Source organism: Artemia sp. Qi Xiang Cuo, chromosome 18 (assembly GCF_049724085.1).
Source record: "Artemia sp. Qi Xiang Cuo chromosome 18, ASM4972408v1, whole genome shotgun sequence".
NCBI lineage: Eukaryota > Metazoa > Arthropoda > Branchiopoda > Anostraca > Artemiidae > Artemia > Artemia sp. Qi Xiang Cuo.
Genome location: NC_142811.1, coordinates 45,963,117 through 45,982,733, shown reverse-complemented (window position 1 = coordinate 45,982,733; position 19,617 = coordinate 45,963,117). Strand labels below are relative to the sequence as shown.

The following is a 19,617-nucleotide window of genomic DNA, read 5'->3' as shown; positions in this document are numbered from 1 at the left end:
CATCGGGCGCCCCTATCAACTACTTTCATCCACAAGTGTTTTTTGAGATATTTTTTTTCCAAGACGTTTTTCAAGATTTTTTTTGGATGTCATGTAATACGGGAATGTTTACTTATGTTAAGGATGACGTATTCTCACGTGACTTGTCTCTTCAGGGCCCTTGGGAAATCCCCAGATATAGCTGGGGATAGCACACACGTGGACTGTTGTGTAATGATGATAGACACCTGGGTTCTTACATAATACTTTAAGAGATTTTATTTTCTATTAATACGTTTTTCTCAAGGGACCTTTATATTCTGAAGATTTTTTTCCGCATTAGGATTCGAAAGGGATTTCTCCCTCAATGGAATGGAGCTCTAGACAGGTGGACTGTGAAAGCATTTATAATATTTTGATGTGGGAAATAGATTCTGCATGATAACCTATTGCACGCAAGGAGAATCCCCTGTCTCACAGACTAGAACGATTAAATTGATCGCATGTTCCCAACCCTTTCCACATGGGAGCACAAAAGCATCCCAATGCTATTGATGTTTGCTATATTAGATGCACCTTCCTGTTACAGCATTATCAATTTTTTAACGTGACATAGACGGTTTAAGTTAGCTATTGAATCAGTGAGATGTTAAATAGCATTGGCTTTAGATATTTCATTCCATAAATAATCACGTATTGAAGATTCGTCCTGGAACAAGAAATCTAAAGGACACAGACATTTGTAGATACAAATTTTATCGATAAAAAACCGCTATAAAATCATGAAATGACAAAAAAGCAATGAAAATTCTGTAAATGAAAAAAATAAATCGTGAAAAAGCTTAAAAAGGATACAATATAAGCAAAATGAACCATGAATTAAATAAAGGCGGGGCCCCTAGCAACCAATTCCAAAGGGGGCGGGTTGTTATAAGATATAAATTTAAACCACATTAACAGTTATTTCTGAGATGTCTCAATGAAAATGCCGCGTTTCTATAGCTCTATTGGATGTACCTGCCTATTACATTCCATTAATTTAAATCTTGATACTAGCAAAACCACATTTTAAAAAATGACATACGCAAACAAGAAAAAAAGAGACACATTTTTGCATTTGGTTATTTCTGATTAGTCTTAATAAAAATTCCCAGTTTCTTTCGACCAAGATTATGCATATTCATGCTACCGTGACAATATGTGGCTGACCCACCCCCTAGCAACAAATTCCGGGGGGGGGGTTATTAGAGGTAAATGTAAACCATGTTAATAAGGCTAATAGGGCAGATTCAGTCATCACACATGGCTCTCTCCTCTTTGTTAGTGAAAGATCTGATGTAGTGTAAAATGGCTGTTATCTAGTAGTATATTAATTCAACACCTTCTTTAGAGCTTTCTCGTTTTTTATCCCCCATTGTCCAACCGACAAGGCAGATATGAAGGCACACAGCTCGGTCCAGTTATCGAAAAGGCTGACACACAGGAAATAGAGTACTAGAAGAACAGCCTCGTTTGAACTTGCACTTCGATTTAAAACGATCTTCTTGGGGACGTTTCCCCTTAAAGTTTCTCTATTGACTCCTTCAAAAGAACATTGAACAATCATTTACAATCTTGGGATGAAGCGATTTAAAAGACTAGTGGCATATCATATACTCAAATGTACCTAGCTCCGTGATTTTAGGAACACAAAAATGGATACTTTTTGTGTTTGATTTTGGACTTCTGGGTTATTATCTTATTTCTAATGAACCACCTCAGAAATCTTTGGTTACGAACTCTGTGAAAGCTTTAATGAACAAGTTGTTTGCTTCAAACCACTACCCACCAGCTCAAATGGCTGAATTTGCGTTATCTTCAACTAAATATAAAGATTAAAAATAACACAGTCAATAGCTACGCAAAATACTGTCACACTGTATACTGTTAAGTCTAGTTTTCAGGCAAAATAATTTAACTACACAAATTTAGCTTACAAAATTCAGTTCATAAATTTAAATTAGAAAATTTAGTTTATAAGAAAGTAATCATAGATATTATTTTGGGTGGGCTTGAGGTGGTGGCAGTCCTGCTCCTTTTTCTATACTTTTTTTTCATTTTTAGTTTTGTCTTGAATATTCATAATAATTCCTGATTGTTTTTGGTTTCGTTTATTCATTCATAGCAATCTCTATTTAATTTTCACTGATTATATGATTTAAATTCATTTTTAATTGTAGAAATATCTGTAATTTTTTTATTATTATTTAACTTTTCCGTTTAAGAATTAAATGTTGGATTGCAGTTTTTGGAAAAACTCGAACCTTGAATAAGATTTTCCATCAGCCGTTATTTCAACAATAATTTTAAATAATCTAGTTTCTAATAAACAGGGTCGGATGGGAGGGTGATTATATATCACACAGAATAGTCTGCTTTAGTTTCGATCCTCAATGGGGCTGAAGCCCACCCAACCCCCATCCTGTGAGCATCCTTGAATGTATGTGTATCTCATTCCATCTTTCAATTAAAAGAATATATCCATATTTTATTTTGTTGTAACTGTAATGTGTTTTAAGTAAAGCCGTGTCCTGATCATTTATTAAACGAGTTCTGTTCGGTTGTCTTAAGTTAAATTCTTATTAGTTGAGTCAAGTGTGGTTGCTAAATATTTTGATAAAATAATTTTGATGGTTTAAAAACACTTCCTTGGAATAAAATATTTAAAGGATTCCATTTCCAAAGAATAATTTTGCCGTACACCTTCATATAATATTTATAGAGTGAAGCGTCGGTGGTAAAACAATTCTGAAATTCACTTTTTGAGACTTCGACCAAAAATTCGAGATAAAAAATTGCTCAGAAGCGTGGGGCAACCGGTGACCACCCACGCTTAATGTTTTCATACGAGGAATGCGTAACCTGCGTTTGATTTTACATTTTAAAGTCGGCAAACAATCTTCATCTTGTCAAAATTTGCTTTTCAGTGTTTGATTTGTGTCTTTTCATGTCGACTGGGAATACCAGCCGGACACATTTTTTGGTGGTGGGTTCAAATTTAATATTTTCACGCTATTTAATGCTGAAACTGTCAGCTTTTATTCCGTTAATTAGTTGATCCTTGTGCTCCTTTCAGAACACAAACTGTTCTTGAACATCCTTGAGCATTCTTGAACACAAACAATCATTTTTCAAGCTTGTTTCACCAGTTGATGATCCATTTTGAGTTTGCAGCCTAAATTTATAAATTTTATGTCAACAAGGAAATTAATAAACCTTTGTAACCTCATCCAAAGAAGACAAAACATCATGATGCCAACATCTTATAGATGCAACGTTCCCCATATTAACCGAGAATCAAATAAAAATGGCAAATTTTTTGCCGTTTCGATAGAGGTGCCAAATCAAATGAGGCTTTAGTGAGTTATAGCGCGATCCCAGGCGAACCGTCATTATTAGAGCGTCTCATCATGCGTGTCCGTTAGTATTGATGTGCTTGTTTTCGTTATGTACTATCTATATTGCGGCTACTTTAACCCTTGGTCATGGTTTCAAAGAAAGTTAACAGGGATTCCACTTAAAAGAAAAGTTGCAAGAGCAACAATAGAATTAAAAGAAAGAGATGATACCCAAAATCGAGAAAGGAGTTCGCTTTTCTAATCTGGCGGCCCAATACAACATTGCGAAAGATTCCTCTTCTGAACTTAACTCATCTTTCTCTTTTTAAAAGCTTTTGATTTAATTATATGCTATCTATGTTTTAGACACAGGTATTTTCAAATTACTCATTTCAAAAGTTGCCCACTTTTAAACAGTCCAACTGATATAAATGTCTTGCATTTTTCTGGTTTTAAGAAAGTTTTACATGCCCACATTTTCTACTTAAATACATCGTATTTGATGGAAATGCCAATTGCTTAATTTGAAGAGCTTGCCCTAGGGACTGCATGGACCATGTTACTGCTGGAGGTACATTTTTGGGACGTTTTGACTATTGTGAATGATATGGCTTGTTCATTCTGTGTTAAATGGCCATCTCAAAATGCGGATCTAATGTCATTGGGCACCATGGAGCTGACCGGGAGGATAAAAAACATAGGGGGACTGGTTGTGCTTCAATCACTTTGGCTCTTAGAGCACTTGAGATTTCTATTTCCATTTGAATATTACTGCCATTTGTTCTATATGAAGTGGCTAGAAAATAAATTATTTGGAGATACATTGCTCTTTACTTAGTCTACGCTACTGCAGCCGTTTTTATCGCTTTACTCCGCTTGCATGGGTTACCAGCTGGGGCCGTCGGCCTCACACACGTATTATCATGCATTCGCATTTCATAATCTTTAGTTTTTTCTAGTTTTCAGTATATATTTTTGTAGTTTCAAAATGTCCTCCCTCCTCTAATTTCGCTTGCTGTACTAAGCAGCTCAGGCCTTCAGCCTTAGCTACTATATAGAAGATTTCCCGTTGGAGGGGATCTGAGAAAAAAACCTTTTCTGACCAAGATTTTCAATCTCTCAGGGAGATGAGGAAATTCCTTTTTCTGTGGCAGTAAAATCAGTTTTTATGAATTTAAATACAGTATTCCAACCTAAAAATTGGTTTTAGTGGATTGTTCTAACTTCTGTTCTTATTTTCGTTTTTGATTAGTATCTAATTTCGTTTTGCTCATATTTTAAGGTAGACCTAGCAGATACTGTGTATTCGTTGCTAAAACGTAATCGTTTGTTCTCTTTGTATTCTCTGTGTATTCGTTTGCATAATTGTAGTTATTAACATCCCACTTTGCGAAATCTGTGTTTTAATGCCTTTAGATATGTTATGATGCGCAAGAGACATAGTGTATTTAGCATAATTTCTGGTTTGATTGCCCTATTTTTGATATTTTTATATTACCAGGATATTATATATAAGGACAAATTAATCACATAGCCCAACATACAGGCTATAAAATTATATTTATAATCGGTTATCTAGCAGGTGAATAACCCTTTGTTCCGACAGACATGCCCCATATGGAATTAATTGTGTTTCGTAACGTTTATGTTGCATACTATTTCAACGATTTTTGCGTTTGAATCCAGCAATCTGAAGTGTGATATTTCCAACATTTGTCTGATATTTTTGATGGGAAGAGTTTTTTCGACTCAAACGCAATAACTACACTAAATGAAAGCATAAATAAAAATATATAAAGCAGGAAATAAAATTGTAAAATGGAAGAGAGAAATGATCTACTTCTGCTTCGATATATCAAAGTTTATTCTATGAAGTAAAAGGACATTTGGCAGTTTAATGGCATTTCATATTTGGACATTTGGGCAATAGTTATTTGGCATTTCATACATTTTAAGGCTGATTTTTTACCTGAAAATTTTACTTATGAGACACTAGTGGAATGAAATGTAAGGAATGAATGAGTGGAATGGATAAAACACTAGAGGAATAAACACTAGGGGGCGAATGAGAACAGAAATATAAATCCATGTTGCTTAGCCAGGCAAGCTTTACACGTCTTTGATACTTTTTAAGTGATAGCTAAGGGCAACGATCACTTACGGTCTGTGTTCAGTATAAAACATGCAATTTTGCGACTTTGTCTACACCTGTAACTTGTATCAAAAGTACAAGATATGTTATTAGGGTTCTTAGTCTGTACCATATAAAATATACCACGCCAGAATTTTGATATTGCTTGGACTTTTTTAAGAGGTGGATACACCCTTGCTTGCAAACTGGGAAAATTTTCTGATTTTAGCATGTTTTTGGCGCATTTTTCAATCTAAAAAAGTTACAAAGCAAATTTCAGAAATATATTTCATCGGATCGATAAAGTATCTCAGGCATTGGGATATTACAAAATTGTCCTCTTGAGTTCAAGCATTACAGTCGTAGATCTGCAGGGATAAGCTATCAGAAACTTGCACAGGGAACATAAACCTTGGTATTCTCATGGTAAAATCAGCTTATTTTAGAAGCTTGTTCTTAATTGCCTTTTCTCTATGTTTTGGATATAGCCAACGTTTAGGTTTCTTTGTTTATAGATGCTTTTGATTACCACTTAATTCTGAAGACGCTGAAAAGAATAACGGCTGGGGAGTCCTGTGAAATCCCGGTGTATGACTTCAAATCGAATGCCAGGTAATCTTTATAGTTGTTATTTTCATCTTATTTGAGTTAGATTTTATTTTTAATTCCGGTGGAGTATAGAAAAGAAGGCCAGAAAGCAAAAAAGAGGTGATATTATATTTAAGAAACGTACCATTAGTATAGAAGCCCAGACCATAGCAATTGTAAATAAAAGGAAAGAGAAATAGAAAACTAAGGCTAGATCAACAACATAATAAATCAGAAAAGAGTCTAGCATTAGCTGAGTCTTGTTTGGAAACTATATCTTTTAGCTTGGATGAACTCATAAAGGGCTGGGCAAACATATCGTCCTTCAAGGTAAAATACTGTAATCAGTGGTAGGGGAGGGGTTAAGCCAACTGTTTACCTAGGATTTTTTCTGTATTAACGCTCATTCTGGGTGTTAATTCTATTCAACAAAAGTGAAAGTTTTAATTCTAAATTATTGAAATGACAGAAGTTTAAGTTCTTCCAAAGACACTTAACATGCTAATTGATTGTATGGCCTACAAATTTCCTTCTTTAGCTCTCCTTGCTTTAAAAACTTAGAATATTGGCTACGAAACTGTCGCATTTTCTGTGAAATACGTACTTTTACTTTCGGTACGAACCAGATGGTGTATTGTTTTGCTTGGCACCAAAGGAGGTACTTGTATGACAAACGCCCTACCGCTCAAGTTGTTCATTAATTGGCGCATTATAGAATCGTTTTTTTTTTTCGTTTGTTTCTTTCAGCTTATCGTGAGACAAGACAAATAGAAGTGACATAATAGATGTAAAATATATAATTTGGGATATATATTTGCACATTAGGGGGCGGGGGTGGGGGGCTAAAGTATTTGGACAGTTTGAAGTTGGAAAACAATTCTTACTACATAATATGCAGAATAATTTCACCTAACACATTAGGCATGCAAACCAGCTATACTTTACCCCCATTCCAACCCCCCTAATGTGTAAATATATAGCGCAAATTTGTTTCTAAAATATTAGATTTATATCTTACTTTGGTATATTTCATTAGGATTGAGCGTCAGAGAAACATATTAGAAGAACATTTGGCAGGGTGTATATCATACATGTGCCTCAAAGGACCTCTGAATGACTTTCAATGACGACTTTGATCAATTGACTTAAGACTCTCCCGTGATCTTCAGCCATTCTTCTTACCATCTTCGACCATATTTCCGGAAAACCTCTATCCTTCCCCCCCCCCCTCTTATAGCTCCAGATCTTCTTTGATTTTTTGCCACCGTTTATTCTTTTTACTTCCTGATTTCGTTTTCGAGAGGGCGCTGGTTTGCAGTTTACAGTTAAGGACGTTTCCACATATTGTGTCAGCAGAATCACGGAAAGTAGGGGGTAATGAGCCTTAGATGACGTCTTTTGATAATAAATGAGTTTTTCTGATTGACCACAATGCATCCTTACTTTGTTATTTCATATTATGCGCCATCTGTTGACGCGGAAAATATAACACAGACAATAGTTGTTGAGCACTTCTAAACCAATTGCTTCTACTACTTTTATCGGCATTGTCTCACTAGCTTAAATTAGTACAGATTGGACAGTTCCAACATAAACTCTGACTTTTCTTTTTTTTTTTTTTTAAGAGGAATAATGACTCCCCGAGCCTTTACTGTGCGGGCAGAAATTTTTCACTCCCCTCCATCATATAGTGTTATAATAGAGCCAAGATATTCGAATTCCTGGATGTTTTCTATTGGCTTATTACCAAGGTTGACTTAGTTGGGAATAGATTGTATGGGTACTATCAATTTAGTTTTGGGGCCACTGACGGCCAGTCGAGTACACTTAGAAGCCTTGGAGATATCATCGATAATGCTTCGTAGACAGTAGGTGATAGATTCCGGTAAAGCAAAGTCGTCTCCGAAATCCAGATCTTTCAGAGATTGTAGGAAGCGATCTGTTCGTCCCAACATGATTTCGCTGTGGTTGCTCCGTGCGTTGTTCATAATTCAGTGTATCACGTAGTTGAATAATATTGGTAGATAAAAATCTGCATTACTGCTGCAGGATGAGGGGAATCGTCAGAATCTGCTCCGATCAGTCCCTGCCTGCTCTGAAGCCTCGCGGTTCAGGGCGGCTTAACTCGTCTCGAACTCTTTAATCGATTCAAAAGAGTGACGCGTAAGATTTTCTTGGCTTTCTCAATTAGGGAGATTACCTGTAAAATTTCTGCCGACGTTTTTGTCTTGTTTTTGTTAAGAGTGGAACAAGGATTGACCCTTTCCAGTCTTTTGGAAAAGTCTTTGTCCCCCATACCTGCAAAAACAAACCGGCTAGACGAGATGATAGACTTGGTGCTGCCTTGTAAATTTTGGAGCGGATCCTATCTACTCATGGAGTCTTACTACTCTTTATGCTCTTGAGCTTCTCAAATACGTCTGCCATGCTTGGTGGGTCATTTTTGGCAGGTTTATCGTTCTCTATTAGCAGTCATAAAGGGAGGTAGATCGCACTGGGGTCTATTAGGATTTAGCAGCCCAGAGGGCTCTTTGTTTTCGTTTTGTAAGGCCAAGCACCTCTTCAGCTACCTACCGGTTCGCAGTTTTCGCATCCGCCCATTGTTTATTGACATCTGGCAATTGATCCAAAATTCGAATCGGTTGCTAAAGTTCAGCTCGAAATCCGTTTTATTTCTAGACACCTTAGTTTCAAAACATCGTAATAATTTCCTGAATTCTATCGCTCCTGTCTTTTAGTGCGTTGGTGGACTTTACATTTGAGGAGATATTGGTTGGATCTATTTAGATCGGCTCCTCTGTATACTTTATCAGCTGCGCAGGAGCTTTGCTGTCGTCTATTGATTAAGATATGATCAATCTTTGCAGCCGTTGCGCCGTCGTTTGAACGCCATATAAAGAGGGGGAGTCCCTTATATTTGAAGAGAGTGTTTGTAATGCAGAGGCTGTTGAATCTAGCTAGCTGTAAGAGCCTTTCTTCATTTATGCATCTGTTGCTGAGGGTGTGAAGACCAATAACCAATGCGACCAATGTGATGACCAATTGGGGTCTGCACTGCTGAGACGTGTCTTCCAATTTCCAGGATGGTAACAAAGAGTATTTCGTCCCTTGAAATCATCTCGATAATTATGTGCAGGTCGTAGTAGGGGGCATATTTGACTGAATCATTACTATCCCTTGTCAGATCGTACTTTGAAATAGCTTTAAGCTTTAGGCGTACTTTAAGCTTTAATTTCCCTATGCCTTGCATAGCTTAGCGCTCGAATGATTATCTCTTAAAATATTGAATGCCTGACTGGCGCTTAAACAAATGAGGGCAACAACGTATGGTAAGTGATCGCTTTTCGGTTGCTCTTTTCTTCATTGTTTATAATAATTTAGTTCATTTATGAGAATGAAACTTTCGAAGATTTCCAGGAATTGATAATTGTTTACCCTAGGTATTTGCCAAACCAGGCACATTGGATATTTAACAGATCTGTCTGTCGGGCTGTTCATAAAGGAAAGAGAAAATTAACCCTCAATCCCTGTTGTGACCAAGCATGGGGGGCATCAGGGGACTTTTGAGGGGGTGGTGACTATTTTAGTGACCAGACTTATTCACAGGATTCCAGGAGGAAAATCAAAGCAAATGAGGAAGAAATTCAGTGGATGATTTGCTCTATGATAAGTTAACTTGTGTAAGAAGTTGAAGAACCAATAGAAGACCTAAATATACCACAACTGACCTTTAACTATACAAGGAGCTACTAGAGACAGTAAAGGTTTACTTTTCCTGTTGAAGATCGCAGTATAGGATTTAATAGAGTTAAAATATGAACGAATCTTGAAATACTGTTGTCTGGTGTGTTTTTTAGTGTGGCAAAAGCAGGTGAAGCCTCTTTGGGATGTAACTTATATCTCTACCATAAAAAGCTAGACTAACTTTGAAATGGTATAACTAGCGATGAAGGACACTACAGAAACATCTAAAATACAGTTGTTGAAAAGCTCAGATTGAGCTATCGACCTCGAAATTTTACCCTTAAACATGGCCCTGGTAATTGAATGGAAGCTCGAGGGCTGCCGTATCATTCCTACGTGTTTAAGGATATGCTGTGAAAGATTTTCGTAAAAAGAAGACAGTTGAGTACCCTTGATAAACATTTGTTCCACTAGTAGTTTTAAATTTCGACAGAGAAGGAATAATCATACTCAACGTTAAAGTTTACGACCCAACATCCTTATAGCTTCAACAAAAGAATATACGCCAACAGTAGGGTCTTGGTAAGATAAAAATGCAAACAATTAATCTAGTAGCAACATATCAAGCACTCAACCTTAGAATCATTAGTAAGAAATTTGTGTTCATAGTGAATTTACCATTCGTTTTCTGGATTGTCGGTAGTGAATATTATGATGCAAATTAGTTGTTTCATTTCACTCAAACCTTTCCGACCTCAAGCTTGAATGTCTCATTCTGCTGAGTGGATGAAGGCTTTTATCCTGCCTCATACAAATAAGAAGAGAGATATCATTCCCAATCCTCTATATGGGCATAGCTGTTGAAGATAAATGTAAAAAGTAACCTTCTAAGTAATTTATATGCTACAGTGATGTGCTTACTTCAATTTGTCTTAGAATCCTAAGACAAATCTGTAAATTAATTTTTTAATCCAGAAACAACATTGTTTCAAAATCTGCAGTTAAATGATTATAATCCTTTACTTCCAGATTCTTATTTTATTTATCCTTATGCACAATAAAGCATATTTTGTTCTTTAATTGAGTTTTAATGATAAAGAGGAGGTTTTAAATGTATTAAAGTTAATTTATGTCATTATCTATGCGCAATGTGCCTTGGAGCGAGCAGATAGGCTACGATTATTTTAAAAGTCCAATAACAATTAATATTTTCTAGCGTTAGTGACTGATTGTAGATACAGCTTGGCTGAGAAATTGGACTTTTAAACTGATATCCTAACATAAAATAGCATTATAAGAACTAAAGAAGATAATAAATTCTGTATTAGTTGTGGTACATTGCAAATGGAGGAAAGTAGGTGGGATTGTTAAAGATGACAATATTTGCACAACTATATAACCAATATAATGGTAAAGATACAATGTCATATCTATTTCAAAATATACCCCGATATGATGATAATATTGGCATGTCGCCCAGCTGTAGATGTAATAGCTTTTCTTGTATTATGGCCAATTAGCAGCGGAAAATGTATTTAAATTGTGCTGGAAAATTCCTGGAAAATCATTTCAAGAAAATAGCAGAATCCTGATTAAGAATAAAATTAGTATTGGCTGTAAAATAAGAGTTTGGGGCCAAAAATGAAAAATTATCGTGGCGTGTTGCTTGTTTTGTCGCAAAGACAGTCTGTGAAGACTATTAGACACTTTTAGCCTTATACTTTATAGACTTATGTATTAATTTATTGAGTTTTGTAGTTATGGTCTAAAGTCAATTGTCTTATTTTTAAATGTTTTAGTCACCATTAATACCTTTGAATATGATGTGCAAATGTTATATTTTGTTTCAGGATTGAAGGCAAACACGCAACATTGTACCCAGCCGATGTTGTAGTATTTGAAGGAATTCTGGTGTTTTATACACAAGAAGTGAGGGAACTTTTTGATATGAAGCTCTTTGTAGATACTGATGCTGATACTCGTCTTGCTAGAAGAGGTAGATTTGACCCTTTTTTCAACTTTATAATTAGCCATTGTGTTCTACTTTGCTTGAAAATGTGTATCCAAAATATGTAAAGAGCACGTAAACTCCCTCACCCCTTGATTACTACTTTCCAATTTTGTTGCAATCCGGTACAACTAAGACAATGCTGACTTAGTATATATTTGATATTTAAGATGTCAATGCTGACAAATATATATACTATTTGTCCGAGAAAATAAATTTCACTTCCATAGAAGAGGTTTGAGATGTTAGACTGTTCCATTGTCCTTGGAAAAACTGCTCTGTGTGGCGTGCGTCACCCACTGAATGCTACGAATCCTCACACGGGCCACATCTGATTTAAAATAGTTTGACTTTCGGCTGTTATAAAATTCCCTTAAAGGAGGCCTACAACTTTGGATTAATTTTGCTTGAAGAATTGGCCTTTATCATTTTTCTTTTTCTATTAAAAGAGAAGTTCGAACATCAATTCGAAATATTCGCTATAAACTTTTATGATAGTTTTGTAGTTAACAAAATATTATTTTCTCGGTTTTTGTCTCTTTTCGTTTGAAACAGTAGTGAAATGGTTGTGTCCTAAGAAATGATTTAGCAACAGTCTGAGAAAATGACTGACTAGAAAGACTTAGAGAACAGCCATTTCAACATAATAGAACAATTTCCTACCTAAGGGAGTGCCTTATCCCGTAGTTCTACTAAAATGCTTTCTCTGTTGAAAACAAATTATGGGCATTTCTTTGCTTTTTGGTTTTGTAACCAATTCCTGTATTAAAATCGCCTTCAATCACAAGCAGGTCTTTGGGGGGGGGGGGTCCTGTCAATGACCATCTGAATTTCACTGTAAGACTGGTCTTTCAGCTTTTCAAGCGCATGTCTAGTTGGGACGTATACCCTAAGGAGGGTCATGTTGTTGTTTTTGCCTTTAAATCTCGCCCATACGATTCTACTATATACTACTTCATATTCGAGGAGCCCAGTGGTGGCTTTAGGGGATAACAGGAGACCTGCTCCTGCTAAACCTGAGTCATCAGATGGTCTCGAGTTGCAAATTATGACCTTCTTCCCAGACGGTATTGCTAGGGTAATGATTTTACGTTTATCCATCGTTGTCTCAAAAACGCATGGGATGTTAAGATTATAAATGTGAAATTCTTCGGATTTAAAATCTTTGTCAGGGGGTATTTTATCGAACACAGGTTCCAGCTACCAATGTTTAGACCTTGTCTTCCTGATATGATGGTTGCTAGACCATTTTTCGACGTGTGCGCTAGTCTCGTCGTATCGCATTAAACTGGGGTTGCCGTAACCAATCTTTTACTCTTTATCGCATTCATCATCATCTTTACTAGACTTCCTTGGGGATAATGTCAGCCACAAGGTCCCCAGTCTTGCGGTCACCAGGGCCGCGTTAGCCATCACCTTGCTCGGCGTGAAGCTTTGTGTTATTTATACCTCTTCACCACTTTTAGGTGTGCTGGCGGACTTTCTATTCTGCCTAGGTATGGAGGGTCGAGCACCATTGCATAGAACTCTACCACCGCCGTAGAAATTTCTAGGCTTAGATTGTCCCTTGCTCCTTAGTGCTTTGGGTTTGAAGGAAACCCCCCAAAAATAACACATTTTGACAATAAATTTCTTTGAATCTTAGAGTTTCATTCTAATGCAATCAATTCCAAACGAACTTATGTTTCACAAACCCAGCTTTTCTGAGTAATTATTAGCTCTGATTTAAGCTGACGACCACGTTGACAAAATAGGTCTCCAAGCTGGCTGTTTACTTTCCCTCCTTAAACTTTCCAATAGATTATGTCCCCCACAAAAACACCCAAGACTTTGTCACATCATTAATTCGACCCCATTTATAGTAGGATTGCCCAGCCTGGTACTACGTACTCGCCAAAGCACATACAGAAAAAATAAAGACAATATAAAAAATACTTTAAGAAATACAGTCAAAGCACACTCTCTTATCATTTGCTCCTGCAAAAGTTCAAATAAACCACTCTGGCTAGTAGGAGGGATGCTTTGTGCATAATGTTTGGGCTTAAGGTTATTTCTGGTCTTCAGGTACCTAGTATTTTTTCCCCACCTCACATTCCCACCCACCCTCGAAATCATCGCAAATAAACAAAGAAAAGTCGTGTTCTTTGCCATGTGGTATCTACCCCTGACAGGAATAAGAAATCTTTTTATAACCTCATTTACTGATTGGTACAATATATAAAGGTAGTGGGAAGTAACATGTCTCTCTTTAATTTAATTTTTTCTTAATTTTTCTTTATAGAACAGGCAATAATCTTATGTAGTTAATTTGAAGAGTGTTCAGTATGACAGTATTTTATGTAGCTATTGACTGTGTCGTTTTCAATATTTATTATTTGACGAGAACGCAAATTCAGCCATTTGAGATTGTGAATAGTCGGTGTATATTCCTTCTATGATTTTAATTCAAAAAGGTGCTACATGCTTGCTTTTTGGCTAATTTGGCAGGAATTAGGGTGTTGGTGGTGGTGGTAAAAGGCAATTGGCACACTGGCTCTCCAATCACATGGGCTACCGTGCTGCGTGATTCCGGTTCGGAAAGGTTGTATCATGGGTAACTTTCTGCTAAAGAGTTGGGAGGAGGAGAGTGGTGTGTTGGAGTGGCCTTTGGCCCTATTCATGCCCGATTTAATGAGGGTAATCAAAAATTCCTTCATGAATCTACTTTAAACAAGGTGCAACTTCCCACCTTTCTGCTTAAAATCTAGCGGGAGAGGGGGTATGCACAGGGTTATCAACCCAGTTTTGCCTCCAATCATAGATACTCCTGTGTCAAAGAGGGAATGGCGAAAAGCTATTAATTCTGAATCGATTAAAAGTGATACGCCTAGTATTGATTGTCTTCCACCTTCTGCTTGGCATGACCATTTGTTCTAGTGTTAATTAACATGTGCATTCTTTGTTTACTCGTTCCCTTTCTGCTATTTTAGTACCCCTCCCCCCTATCTCAACACCTTTGTATTCTCATGTCTCTTTCTTCATTAGTTGAAGCAATTAAGAAACTTAAATCAGATAATGTTGATAATGATGATCTATCTAGATTTCACCTTTTATTAGATTGCGCCTCCCTTATTGACCATATACACCTGCTTTTTCAGATGTGTCTTTGTGCTTCTAGTGTACCGAAGTTTTTTGTGTGGTACTATTTCTTCAATTTTTAAAAGGCGAATCTTCTTTAAATTGCTTTTTTTTTTTACCAACTTGTTACTGTCTCTTGCACTTTTAGTAAAGTTCTTGAGCATGTACTATTAGCTTTTGTGACTAATAATATGCTTGAGGGACATAAATCAGTTTGGATTTCAGCCCGAAGTAGGTTGTCACCATGCGCATCGTATATTATCTTCTTTGCTTGTTGAAAACTCTTTTAAGGGAAAGAGTATCTATCTTTGTGCTCTAGATCTATCAAAAGCTTTCGATAGTGTATGTCACATACAGCTTTTTTCTGCTCTACTTGGTTGTGGTGTTAATCTTTCGGTTATAATACTTCTTCATTACTGGTATTATAATTTTTTTTTTCTTCGGCTTAAATTGGCGCCTGCTACTATTATCAAATTGGAATAATAGTGGAATGAAGTGGAATAGTCTTGCCTATGCTGATGACCTGCTTCTCATAAGCCTTACTAAAACTGGTCTATGTAGCATGGTTTCTCGTGTTACCATTTGTTTTTCGGATACAGGACTTTCTCTTAATGCAGTTTTATGGTTTTTTTTTTTTTTTTTTTTTGAAAAAAAATTCTAGTACTCCCCTTCGTTGTAGTGGCTTTACTATACCTCTCGTTGATTCTCTTTGATGACTTAATGTTTCTAATTCTTATAGTCTTCCAAGCTTGCGCCAGCGCACAGTCTCAGATATTAATAAGAAAATCTAATTAGGATATGCTAAGATTGTTGCCATTAGAGGTAAATATAATAAACTTGCTTTGGCCAAGCTCTACTCAACTTTTTGTGACCTTTCAATTCTTTTTGCTTCTCGAATTTTCCCCTTAAGACAAAATAATTAAAAAGAATCACAATGAATTATTTTAGATTTTGTAAATTTTTGTTGTTTCTTGCCCTTTGGACCAAAAACCGGGTTCTTATTGAAAAATTTCTTGTTCCTGATATTGCAGTAAAATTGGAAGTTCTACACAGAAAGCTTTGAGATACCGCTCGTTTCCGTATTTCTCCGCACCACCGCCTTATCAGGTTTTTTCAGTCGTAAGTTTTTTTTTTCTTCTTTTTTTACCCCACTTTTTTTACTATTGTAAAGAGTGGGTAAAAAAAAAAAATAATAATAATAATAATATACTCTAGTTTTTGTGACCATTTTGTAATTATTATGGCTTTGTTAGCAGTATTCTTGATAAATGGGATCTATTACCGGTATATTAAATTTCTGTTGTATTTTGCCTAAATTTTCGGTAGTAGTAATATTTCGATATATTCAGTAACAGATAGTATTTAAATATTATGTTCTAAATTATTAAATGACGCTCCTTTAAGTCTTGCCCCGTTTCATCGTCTTATCCACCTTTTTTCTTATATAGTTTTATTCTTTTGTCGCTGTGTCTTGAATGTTTTTTGTTTCCTTTATTTACTCTGCTCTTTAAACTTTTGAAATTTTCATATATGCTGTGTATTTTCGTCGTTCTTTTTTTTTGCTATACTCCACTAGTGTCATCTTTGTATGATGTAGGTTAAAAATAAATTATTATTATTATTAAAAATTTTCTGAAAATGTTTCTTATTTAAATTGTTGTTGAAAATGTTTCTGATTTAAAGAAGACGTTACCTGCCTGCCTTTCTACTTAAAAGTTGGCAAAGGGGAGTAAGTGCAGCTTGGGCTAGTTCTTTTCTCCCTGAACATAGGATTGGCTCATTGTTGCAACGAAGGACCTGCTAGTTTTGAACTGAATTAGGCCTTAGCTGGATTTGCACCAAATCAGGACTTGACTTATTTAGACAGAGATTTATTATCTGTTTTTTCCACGACTGTGAAGTTGTCAACCTAGTGAAGTTTTCTGAATAATTTATTTCATGAACGTACTTTAAACGAGGAAACGGATGTCATATACTGTGATCAGTTGGCAAAGATATATTGATCAGCATAGGAAAAAGTAGATATGCCTTGGTTTAAAAGTTGATTTTCTTGCCACGTGCTAACCTTCCCACTGTAATCTCACTATAAAAAAGGGAGCAAAGGGTAAGCTTCAGTTTCTTTAACGATGGGAAAAATGTTGAAGGTTATAAGGTATATGTTATACCATTCTTCGGACTCAGTCCCAAACGCGGAAGTTTAAATGAAGAGTAGAAATAAATACACTTCGCTTTGGCTCTCATACTGGTGTGTCGTGACCAAGGACAAGTGGAAACTATTCATTTTGAACCCAGTCAAAAATTATGCGCAGTTGACCAAAATTAATTTCATATTCATCCATTCGGCCTGAGACCCACACTTTCCGTAAAACCCCTCAGAAGTTAGAATCTTACCGCTTCTTCGATGTAAATCAAATCGGTGACATAAAAATAAGAAAGAAAGAAGAACACTGGAAAAAAAAAATATTGCTCCTACAACATAATTATCTATGAGAGTAATTCTGCCCTTAGGTTCCGTCATTGACAGCAAGATAATTGATCGTGAACAAACTTTAATTGCTCAAACTTTAAAACACTGGATTATCCGTTCTCGGCTGTTCTATGGATATTTTGACCGTTTTAACTGTTTTTTCTTGATGCTGGTCAGTCATACAAGGGCTTGCTCTCAGTCAAGTGCATCTATACAGCGGGTAGCAATGACCCTGTCTTTGATCCTCCTGTGCTTGCAGATAAGTTTAGAACACCCAAGAACAGTCGCTTGTCATCTGTCATTGCGGTGGTTGCCCAAGCATCCTCCCATTTGTGTTGGAGCGAGTCATTGAGATTTGCAAGGTCTGTTATGTTGCTGCGTCGTCGGTTGTTTTTGGGGCGTTCTCTTCTTCTGGTACCACTGGAGGACGATCTTTTATAATCTAGCTTTATGAATTAGAATCACGTGCCCGTGGCATCTCCATTTTCGATATTTGATTAGTCGGATTATCAGTGGTTGATCGAAGCAGTTATTTCTTTCCTTCTTTTTATATATATATATTTCTTATTCTGTGTTTCTCTCTTACTATCAGTGTTTTTTTACCATTAATTTTTTGTATGTTTTCGCCGTTTTGTCAATTTACAGTTTTAAGTGATATAACAGAGAGAGGAATAAATCTTAAAAAAAAAAAAAATTGCAACTATTAATTTTTTTTTCTTCAAATTCTTCTTTTGTCATTTTACAGTCTTAAGAGATATAACAGAGAGAGGAAGAGATCTTAACAAAGTTTTGCATCAGTATACAACTCTAGTGAAACCTGCCTTTGAAGAATTCTGCCTGCCAGTAAGTACCTATTTGTTGTACCTTCGATAATTATAGGGTTTCGCTCCAATTCCAAAATAATAACAAAAGCAGCAAATTACTCACTTGTTTATATAAGAATGACTTTATTACATGCAGTTGTATAAACACCTTTAATTTGATCCAAGTTTCATTGGTTCCTAGCTAAATACTGAAGAAATCTAACTTAAGAATACTTAAGAATTCTCTTCCTCAACTTAAGAATTCAACTTCATAACTTAAAATTTAATCTCCTATTCAACTTTCCAAGAATTTTCATCCTCAAATTTTCTCAAAATACTTAAGAATTGAGAGAGAGAGAGAGAGTGCAGAATTCTCGTTGGTTTCTGGTTACTTAACTATTGGTCTCGTTGTTTACTTAAGAATTGCCAAATTTTTCAATGTAATCTGCCCCCTTTTTTACAGGAATAGCAGAGAGCTTTTGTACAAATTTTTGAAAACCTAGCCACGTTGAAAACGAATTAAAAAAAAAAATAACCGGGTAAATAAAACTAAATTTTAAATCTTTTATTCTAACAATAAACCGCTAAGCATTGTTAGGTTAATAGTATAAGATAAGAATTTAGTTGTTTTAGTAGCTACTTCTGACTGGGAACTAAATGTTACAATTGCCATATCTCTGTAACGTCAGAATTAACGAGGTACCGCCATTTGATGGTACCTCCTTTTCCATCTTAAAAGAGGCAATGCTCGTCTTTTACACGATAATATTGACAGCTTTCTGGCTCCGCCAAGAAGCAGAGTGTAAAAGCGGTAGCAGAAATTATTTGTCAAGCTCGAAGAACAAAAAATATCTTTAAATATTACAACCCCCCCCCCCCAAAAAAAATAAAATAAAAAGGGTCCATTATTTTGAGGAGAAACAACAACCATAATAGAATTCAATTCCTAAGAACCATAACAAGCTATCCCCTCAAACATGAATCCCTATGTTTAATCCCCAAACGAAGAAACTTACGCAAGTGTTTAATAGCACATGCGTTTCTTTCAGCCATCCGCTCAGTTAACTAGCATTCACTCCCAAACACTCTTCCAAAACATTCATTTTGCAACTCAGACTGCTCTTCACACTCGGCTACAAAATGAAATAAATTCTCATTCACGCATTCACACATTAGGACAAAACTAGGGGCCGGCAACAAACCTAAACGAACAACCCGTTGGTGTTGTTGGTTAGTATCAGCCGATGGCAGTTCAGAACTTTTGGATTGCGTGCAAATCGTGGATTTTGGCGAATGATTCACTTTATGGTTGTTAGGTATTTGATTTTAATTCTTACAATTTTGTCTTTTGTTGTATTTTATTTATCTTTTAATTTTTGGCTGGTTTTTAATGGGTTTTGTTGACTTTCGGCGTTTGGTTTTTGTTTTTTCCCTTCGGTATTTACCTTGTTTATATTATTTTG

General features: G+C 35.9%; 1 protein-coding gene across 2 annotated transcripts in view; it reads left to right on the top strand.

Moving 5' to 3' along the window:
* Positions 1–19,617, top strand: part of Uck (Uridine-cytidine kinase) — a 69,038-nt gene that overhangs the window by 26,976 nt on the left and 22,445 nt on the right. For both annotated transcript variants that reach the window (XM_089104642.1, XM_089104643.1), the window contains exons 3-5: positions 6,003–6,099; positions 11,610–11,755; positions 18,097–18,194. In XM_089104642.1, coding sequence (XP_088960768.1) covers positions 6,003–6,099; positions 11,610–11,755; positions 18,097–18,194 — 341 coding nt within the window. The remainder of the gene's footprint in view (positions 1–6,002; positions 6,100–11,609; positions 11,756–18,096; positions 18,195–19,617) is intronic.